This window comes from Miscanthus floridulus, chromosome 19 (assembly GCF_019320115.1).
Source record: "Miscanthus floridulus cultivar M001 chromosome 19, ASM1932011v1, whole genome shotgun sequence".
Lineage (NCBI taxonomy): Eukaryota > Viridiplantae > Streptophyta > Magnoliopsida > Poales > Poaceae > Miscanthus > Miscanthus floridulus.
The window spans coordinates 115437525-115447251 of NC_089598.1; the positions used below are offsets into that span (position 1 = coordinate 115437525).

A 9727-nucleotide genomic window follows, 5' to 3' on the forward strand; every position below is an offset into this window, starting at 1 on the left:
CTGACTCGCTGTCCTGCTCCAATCAACGGTTCGGATGCAACCCAATCCCCTCCCTGAACCTTCCAGAACACACGACACACGAGCTCGGTCCAGGAACCTTCTCGACCGCCATTGCACCCTCTATATATTCCTCCACGGCCCCATTCCGTCCACAGTCTCATCAACACCGTGCTCGAGATCATAAGCACAAGGAGGTCGGAGTAGAGACAGAAGCAACGATGCCGACGGGTAGGCTGAGCGGCAACATCACCCAGGACTGGGAGCCGGTGGTTCTGCGCCGGACGAAACCGAAGGCGTCCGACCTCAAGTCGGCGAAGGCGGTGAACCAGGCGCTGCGGTCGGGCGCGGCCGTGGAGACGGTGCGCAAGTCGGCGGCGGGCACGAACAAGCACTCCGCGCCCGCGGTGGCGCCCGCGCGTAAGCTGGACGAGACGACGGAGCCGGCGGCGGTGGAGCGGGTGGCGGCCGAGGTGCGCGCGGCGATCCAGAAGGCGCGCGTGGCCAAAGGGTGGAGCCAGGCGGAGCTGGCGAAGCGCATCAACGAGCGCGCGCAGGTGGTGCAGGAGTACGAGAGCGGCAAGGCGGCGCCGGCCCAGGCCGTGCTCGCCAAGATGGAGCGCGCCCTCGTGGTCAAGCTCCGCGGGAAGGGCGTCGGCGCGCCCCTGCAGGCGGCCGGCGGCAAGTGATGTGATGTGAATGTGATGGCCTTGTGCAGATTACACCGTCGATAGCTTGACATCTGCTTTGAATTGGCGGTGAATCGGATGTGCAGTTTCTGTTTGTAGGATCGTGATTGGGTGATCTCTTGATTGGTAAATGACAGCGGGCAAGTGGTTTCAATTTGGCCCCGTGGTTTTACCTGGTCTCTTTGCTCCCAATATTACGGTTTTTACGAGTGATCTTGTGAATGAATCTCTGCTTCCTCTGTTTTTTTCCCAAAATTTTATTAGAGCTCCCTGCTTCCTCTGTTCTCATGCGAACTGCGAACAGGTGATGATTTCCATAGAGACGACATCACGCCAGAGCAGTTAAATTCTTGAGAATTGATTTCCTACTGCAGCGTCCTTCCTCCAGTTAACTGTTAACAGCAGGACTGCGATTTCTCTGTAAAAGGTATTAAGGTAATCTACAAAGAACATCTTAGGTGATCAGAGTATCAGATATACAATCCCCTACTGCACCATCCTAAGCCTTGCTGTTGCTGTGGCAGCAGCAGCAGCACGGCCACAGCAAGGCTTACCGAACAGTGGCGCATACGAGAAATTATATAGCCATGGAAATCACGACAGCCCTTTGTTTGTTACTTAAGATCGAATGATTAAAGATTAGAAGTCGCCTGTGAGCCAGTATCTAAGATTGGTGGGTAACTGGGTATATATGGAAAGGATATCATTCTAGTTTGATACGTGAGGGCAGTGGTTTCGCTCGGTTATTTTTATGAAAATGCTCTGAGCCGAGCGTTCGATTTTTTTCTAGAGTACCGGACGGACGCGGAGCCACATCAACTTTGATTCTCGTGTACCCATTTGACACCACCGCCGTTTACTCTTATCGTCCCACTCCAATAATACAACATGAGGGATGGATGACGTGAATGCATGACATAAGCAGCCTGTTCGTTTTGTCATGTTTGGCTTATAAGTTAGTATTTTTTCAGTCAGCGAATAATATTTTTCTCTCACACCAAATTATCTAATAGTATTTTCAATCATAACTTATCAACCAAACAAGCCAAAATGAATAGGGCGAAGATCAACGCCTTACTTGAGCGGACGTCACAACATACGGTTAGCACCTGGTGTCAGTGGCGAAGTCATTGCTCGGCTAGCCGGCAGGGCTTCTCGGAAAAAAAAAATTCTTTATATCAAAGAAAAATACTATAATATGCTAGCTAAATATTTTTTAAAATATGATAATGATACCTATAGGGCGTCCGTCGGTCCGGACGGACCCTGCACACGCTGCGCGCCGCCCGCACCTCCCACCTGCGCTACGTGCCGCGCACCCCTGCCCGCGCCTCGTGGGCCCTGCCCGCAGGGGTTAAAGTTGAGCTACATAGACTAATAGACAGCGATGGTGACGTAAGACTAGAAAATGACACAGATTCACCGTGTCTTCCGCCGCAGCCGCGCTCCATTCACTTGTCGAGGTCTGTGTCACCGATGAGCTCCGTACCCGCGACCTCCATGCCACTTCGGCGCATCGAGCTTCGTGTGTTTCATGCGTTTTAGATGTATGTTTCATATATTTTATTTGGATGTTGCATGCGTTGAATTTGGATGTTGCAAAAGTAGATATGGTGTTGCATATGTTGCAATAGCTATAAATGTATGTTGCAAGTGTATGTTTCAAATGTTTTAGTTGTTTCAGACGTATGTTGCAAGTGTTATCTGGACATTGCATATGTTGCAGTAGCTATAGACATATGTTGCAAGCGTATGTTCCAAATATTTCACCTGTTCAAATTTATGTTGCAAGTATTTTATGTGGATATTGCATATGTTGCGGTGGCTACACATATGTTGCAAGCGTATGCTTCAAATGTTTAACTTTGTTTCAGAGATATGTTGCAGCAAATGCTTCAACAGCAGACGTAGGCACACAACACAATACGAAGTACTCCAACGAGCAGCAGAGGGAGAGGGAGCGAGTAGCAGGCGCACAACATGCGAAGTAGTATGCAGCAAGCTAGCCGCAAAGTCTTCTCGTCTTATCGGCTCGTGAGGATCCGCTGCCACCACCGTCTTCGCATCTAGACCCGTGCCCGTGGCGATCGTCAGCCACATGTGCTTCGGTCTGAGCAGCCGTCGCAGGATCGCGGCACCAGCCAGCCGATGGGCAGAAAATCTCTGCATTGCGTCATGTCCCTGAGAACCACAATGAATCAACCGTCGCCTTCATCACTTCGCTCTTTCCGTATGAATCCCACCCCTCCCGTCTCTGCTTCTCCACTTCCCCTCGCTCGATTCGATCTTGGCACGCGCGAGCGTCCGGACGGGTCCTAGTGTACGAACGTCCAGGCGCTACCCACGCCCTTATTTTTATGGACAAAGTTATCCCGCGACCCTTGTCTTCCTCCCCGTGCGTGCTTCCTCCCCACCCCACCCTGCCTCCCCCTGCCAGCCGGTGCCTCGTGACGGCCGTGCGCAGGCTGCGGCATCCTCGAGAGGCTGAAGAACGCCGAGATGAGAAGCGCGAGGTAGCTGATTGAGATGGGTAGTAGCCCCTCCATGTCCATGGGCTGAGACCCTGCAAAGGAACTACTCCTAGTCCTAGCTGGTGGTGTGTTCAGAGCTGCAAGCTGTAGGTAAAGAAAACTGTGACGTACGCGGTGGGCAACAGGGGGTGGCACCGCGAGGTGAATCTATTGAGAGCAGGCGCTGTAGTTAGTGGCCGTCTGGCTCTCAAGCCACCTCGCTCGTTTGATTCCTGAAGAAGATGCAAACAAAATCGAAATGCATGATGAGCACACTCCACTTAGGCACTTAATTAGGAGTCACGACTCACGAAAGGACTTGAATCGACGACCCACGCGCCGTGGAATCGTGTCGTGGACCATGTAAGTCTAGTGACTAAGTGGGAGTGAAATTGACTCGCTGACCGTGCCAGGGGAAGGTGCTGCTGGTGCATGCGCTCGATCGATCTAGAAGCCGGGCTCTGCCCGTCTGACCAGTGAAATCTAAGAAACTTATATTAGCATCGAGGGAATGAACAAAGATCTAGGTTCGAGAGAGCTCCTTATCCAGCCTAGAACGAAGGAACGAGAAAAACGAACGGTGATGCAGCGTGCATCGCAACACTCTCCCAGTCCCAGCTGAGCCCAGCAGTACCCGTCGATCGGTGTCTCTTTCCCACCAATTTCTATCAGCATCGACTAGTGTGGGTCACATCATCTGTGGCTTCATTATTATCTTTTGACCTCTGCTATTGTAGGTCTACTTACTAGTAGTAACAACGTTGTTGACACAGACTGAAGCGATCACAGGCAGCACGGCCAAGCAGTCACATCCATGGCGAGGCCCGCAGCGGGGTGACGACGGACTTGAGGGCGAGGTACTTATCGAGCGCGTGCATGCCCTCGTCCTTGCCGAAGCCGCTCATCTTGCGGCCGCCGAAGGGGCAGTCGCTGCCCATGGCGAAGTAGCAGTTGACCCACACCACCCCGGCGCGCACCGCCCTCACCACCCGGTTCACCACGTCCAGGTCCCGGGTCACCACCCCCGCGCCCAGCCCGTACCGAGTGTCGTTCGCCCGAGCGATCGCCTCCTCCACCGTCCTGCGCAGCAAATTAAACGCACTCCAATCAGATTTCGTTTGGAGTGTTACTAAGAGTCGGTTTGTTACGCACTTGAACTTCATCAGGCACATGACAGGTCCGAAGATCTCCTCCTTTGCTATGATCATGTCCTCCTTGACGTTGGTGAAAACTGTGGGCTCAATGTAGTAACCTTTCTCTTTCTGGCCACAGGGTCTCCCTCCGGTCAGAAGAGTGGCCCCTTCTCGCTTGCCATGGTCGATGTAGCTGAGCACCCTCTCATACTGAACCTTGTCCACCTGCACAACATTAGCAATATCGATCAACCTTATGGTTCCGGGCTTCTTCTGGCTTAACTTAAAATTAAAAAAAAAAAACACCACCGCATAAAATAAATTACGAAAAGTAGCAAAAAACTGCCGATTGGTTAGAGGGCATGATGATGATGCGTCAGAGGTTTACTGACCTGAGGGCCCTGGTTGGCACGAGGATCACTGAAAGGGTCTCCCACGACCCAGCTCTTCATCCTCTCTGCCAATTTCTCCTCGAATCTGCTGTAGATGCGTTCCTGCACGTACACACGGCTCGCAGAGACGCAGGCTTCTCCCTGATGACAGCGCGGATGCATGATCGATGTGCGCACGTTTGATCAGTTATTGCTCGAGCTCACTGGCCACGTACGTATGGCTATAAACACTGAAATAAAAACGAAGTGCATCATGCATGTTCGTCCACCTTGTTGAAGAAGTTGGCGCTGACGGCGAGCTCGACGGCCATGTCGAGGTCCGCGTCGTCGAAGATGATGAGCGGGGACTTGCCGCCGAGCTCGAGGTAAACAGGCTTCAGGTTGCTCTCCGCGGAGGCCTTCATTATGAGGCGCCCAACCTCTGTGGATCCAGTGAAAGTCACCTGAAACATGCAGGAACGAACGCCATCAAACTTTTGTACTAAGATGCTGTGCCGCAGCAGCAACGAGATTGCTCGCCCGCTGTTGTCAGTGTAAGTACCATGTCAACGTCCATGTGAGACGCGAGTGCAGCTCCCGCCGTTGAACCGAAGCCAGGCACGACATTGATGACGCCATCCGGGATCCCCGCCTGCTTGGCGAGGTGGGCAAAGTAGAGGGCGCTGAGCGGCGTCTGCTCGGCGGGCTTGACGACCATGGCGCAGCCGGCGGCCAACGCGGGGGCGACCTTGATGGCGAACATGGTGGAGGGAAAGTTCCACGGGATGATGATCCCGGCGACGCCGAGCGGCTCGCGCAGGGTGTACCCCTGGAACTGCGCCTGCATCTTGAGCGTCTCGCCGTGGATCTTGTCGGCCGCGCCGGCGAAGTACCGCAGGCTTCCCGCGGCGTTCCCGAAGTCGACGGCCTTGGTGATGGCCGGGTGCTTCCCGGCGTCCAGGCTCTCGAGCGCCGCCAGCTCGTCCGCGTGCTGCTCCACCAGGTCGGCGAACCTCGCTATGATCCGCCCCCGTTCCTGCATGCCAATGTTGTTGCATTGCCCTCGTTGCTAATCATCGACGATGACGAGTTGACGACTACCAAGGGTGTGGAAAATAAATGCAGTTGTGTGTGCGTGCAAAGGTCGAGAATGTCGTACGGATCCAGACATGCGTGGCCACTCGCCATGATCGAAGGCGTCCCTGGCTGCCCTCACTGCCGAGTCCACGTCCACTTTGTCAGCCTCGGCGACGGTGGCTATGACGTCGCCTGTGCGCGGGTCCCTGGTCTCAAACGTCCGGCCTGAACAGCATCCAAACAATTACACACAGTTTGGTGTATAGAATAGATACATTGTACAACATTGAGGAATGGTTACGTCCCTGTTTTAGTGGCATATGCCAAGAATATTCTCTAATGGGATACCCTCCATCACACCTGGCTTTAAACCAAATACTACAAAACTGGGATCACCTCATCCATCCCATCCCTGATTGTCTCACCAACCAAACACATAGTATGTTACCTAGTTATTATGCACCAATAATACTAATAAACTTATTTAAAGATACAAATATTACTAATATTTTCTATAAATTTAGTGAAACAAAAAAGTTTGACTCGTATAGAATCCAAAGCGGCGCTTTTTTTAACGGTAGAATATATCCAAAGCGGACGCCCGTGGCTTCAGGTTTCTAGAAGCAGAGAGAGTACTCTCAACACTCAAGCAGTCACGTCATGCAACAGCGCAGCACAGGCCTCGTACGTCGTCGTTTTTACATGCACGCATCGATCAAGTTACACACATGGACACATCGATTAAGTGATTGTTATTTTGAAAAATGTGGGTGGCAATTTTTGTAGAAACTTTTCACGTGAAACTGTTCAGCTCTTCTAGAGTTCGAGTTCGACCAGCATTTCTTCTGGTGCAGAGTGCAGAATAACCTTGTTTGTAGTGTAAAAAAATTTAAGTATGGACCGGAGCGGGAGTGCACTAATCCTCTGTTGCAGAATTAGGCAATTAGCCAAGTGAAAGAAAGCAACCAACGGGATGGAGGAGTACGTTGTACGCACTCTCACATTCTCACGCAAGCACGCTGGTACGGCCCGTTTAGAGGAATTTATAAAAACCTGAATAAATCTATAGGAATTTGTGAGAGAGTAATCAATAAAAATCACGGTGACATCCGGCTGGTTATCACGACAGCCGAACTGCCCCTACGTGAAGGACACGAACCCAGGCACGGATTTCACAGGCGCCGACGAACGGCGGACACGGGAGTACGGGACAGCAGGCAAGGACGTCCCATTCCCAGCACACCTGCATCACATATTCAGAGGGTGTCCCCTGTGGACTGTGGTGTCCACTACGGAGCTTCCCCGTACCTTTGCCACGTTTTCTAATGTCCTGTATAATTCGCTGACTGTGATGAGTAGTACTCGTACGTGTCACTGTCACTGAGCTATACTCCGTCTGTACAGGCCGGTCTGCACAATATACACGCGGACGGACACATAAAATGATGTACTACCCCTCTCCGTAGAGAATACAATTACATGTCACGTAAAGTGGTACATGTTTGACAAATTTTCTAGAAAACAGTATTCACATTTATAACTCTAAATTAATTTATTATAAAAATATATTTTATAATTAATATAATAATATTTATTTAATATTATAAATATTTATATCTTTTATTTATAATTGGTTAAAGTCAATATACTAACACGTGATACTATTCTAAAATTGGATTTTCTACGAACGGAGGGTGTAGAATGCATGTTTTAACTTGTGTGCAGGAAATCGATAGGATTTTAGGTGGCAATAATAATGTCCTGCCCTGAATCTCGAGCGACCTAGGGACGTGAACATGCACGCCGACGAAACGAAACCCAGAGCGTACGTGACCTCCTGTCCTCCTGGTAATACAGTTGTCCCGGGCCCTGCTGCTAATAACTCGCCAGCAAACTGCGTGATCGGCTGGGGCCGGCTGACTGGGCTGGCTGGCTGGCCAGACCCCTTATCGACACTATTTCAGCTAGCAACGATATATAGATACTATTTATATGAACTAGTATTTCTCACCCCTTATAGACACTATTTATATGAACCAGTCAGTAACCAGCAACGATATATGGATACTATTTATATGAATCAGCCAGCAGTATTTCTCTAAACAGCCCACCACGAGACATCGTCGTTTAGTATGTCATTCATTACTCATCACAGAGAGGCAGAGAGGCAGAGAGCTACTTGGATGGCCAGTGGTCATGCATAGCTGTCGGCTCAATCTTTCCAAAACGAAAAAGAAGCACTTATGGGTGTCAGGAATCGGAGCAATCGCAATCAGAGATCCAGATCGGTCTCCATTCGGTACGAATCGGAAGCAAGAAACCATTCTCGTTCCCGACGAGCGGCTGCACAAGCAGCATTGCAGCAACGGGCGAAGCAGGAAGCGAGATACGCACGAGTGGGTGCTGGGGTGAGGTAGTACAGGTACCTGAGGCGGCGTCGACGAAGGATCCGTTGATGAAGAGCTTGGTGAACTTGATCTCCGGCACCTCGAACAGCTCCCCGCGCTTCTTCTTCTTCTCCTCCTCTCCCACCGTCCGGTCCGCGCCGCTGCGATTGCTCTTGCTCCCCATGGCCGCCGCCGCCGCTGCCGCTGCCGCCCTCTTGTCTCTCGCTAGCTACCCGCTCTCTCGGGGCGAAGGAGTGTTCGCTGTGTGTGTGATGAGCCTGTGCGGAGAGGGGGACAGGGGCCGGTCTCCTGGTGCTGGAATTTATAGAAGACCCCCGCCACCAACCTCGCTGTCAATCTGTGCTCTGATCACACATTCACACATCGCACACGGTGCGGAGAAATGGGCCCCAAAGGCATCCAGGCACCGGCTCCGTTCACTTAGCTAAAAAATCAAATCAAAATATTATTCCGACTTATTTGTTGAGAGAAAAAAATATTATTCTAGTTAAAAAAACAAGCTAAAAAAAGACCAATTATAAACGAACAGGGCCACTGCGAGCCGAGCAGCAACGTTGGATTCGAGCCCGAGCTACTACACCACCAGACCTGCAAGACTGGTAGAGCTGGATATCGAGCTGGAGCTGGCTCGGCTCGGTGCAGCTCAGTATAAAAAACGGCTCAGCTCAGCACGTTAACAAAACGAGCTAAAAAGTTAGCTCGCTTGACTCGGTAATTGGCTCGACCCAGCTCGGTAAACTCGTGAGCTAGAAGGAAAAATTTTCACTCAGCAAAGAAATCAACGCTCATGTATCTTTGGTTCAGTATAGCAAATAAGAAAAAAATCTACTTCAACAAAGAAATCAACAAAAAATGGTTCACGTATCCTTGGTTCAGTACCAAAAGCAAGAAGCAAATTAATCCACTTCGAGAGACAATCACAAAGGAAGATCTGTAGAAGCCATCGAAGACCTGACAGCAACGACAGCTCAATCTCAAATCGAAAGCAAGCAGAGCTTTGAGAGAGTGTAGACGGTGGAGCTCATTCAGAACTTCGCGGACCACGGCCATAGATACGGCATTCGGGCATGCGACTGCCATCGCGTGAAGCTTGCAGCACTTGCAGTGAAGTCCTCTATCAGGGGTGAGCTCAGCTCGGATGCTGGCTTACAATAGCGCGCTGGGAGATCAAGAGGGGAGATGACGGGAGCTGGGGAGTCGAGTCGGAGAGAGGGGCGCGGTGCGGCGGTGCCCCGGTCTCGGTCGCATCTCGGCTCTTGCGTGCGGCGGCCAGAGAGATAGGGATGGGAGGACAACTACACGGGGGATCACACAGACATTGGGTTGGGGAGGGCGAATGGGCCGTGGCCTGTGTGGGCCCTAAAGTATAAGCTGATTTTTCTGGTACACTAATACTGTGTTCACCTCGTTTGGCTCGGGATCAGAGGTGGCTTGTTACAGCTAACGAGCTAAACTTGGGCTCATCTTGTTAGAAAATCGCAATGAGCCGAGTCGAGCCGAGCCGAGCTAACCATAAGTCAAGTGAGCTAACGAACTTTGAGT

At 51.2% G+C, this 9727-nt stretch overlaps 2 protein-coding genes across 2 annotated transcripts; one reads left to right on the plus strand and one right to left on the minus strand.

Annotated features, from left to right (window-relative positions):
- The first annotated feature begins 164 nt into the window (after nucleotides 1–164).
- On the plus strand, nucleotides 165–929 carry LOC136529281 (multiprotein-bridging factor 1c-like). Its single transcript, XM_066522363.1, has one exon. The coding sequence runs from the start codon at nucleotides 219–221 to the stop codon at nucleotides 684–686; it is 468 nt and encodes a 155-aa protein (XP_066378460.1). The 5' UTR covers nucleotides 165–218; the 3' UTR covers nucleotides 687–929.
- A 2732-nt stretch (nucleotides 930–3661) lies between these two features.
- On the minus strand, nucleotides 3662–8456 carry LOC136527759 (aldehyde dehydrogenase family 2 member C4-like). Its single transcript, XM_066520601.1, has 7 exons — nucleotides 8204–8456; nucleotides 5860–6002; nucleotides 5263–5736; nucleotides 4991–5164; nucleotides 4722–4862; nucleotides 4349–4554; nucleotides 3662–4276 (listed from the first exon to the last, which is right to left on the minus strand). Exons 1-7 carry the CDS (start codon nucleotides 8346–8348, stop codon nucleotides 4003–4005), a joined length of 1557 nt encoding a protein of 518 aa, XP_066376698.1. The 5' UTR covers nucleotides 8349–8456; the 3' UTR covers nucleotides 3662–4002.
- Nucleotides 8457–9727: the final 1271 nt, after the last annotated feature.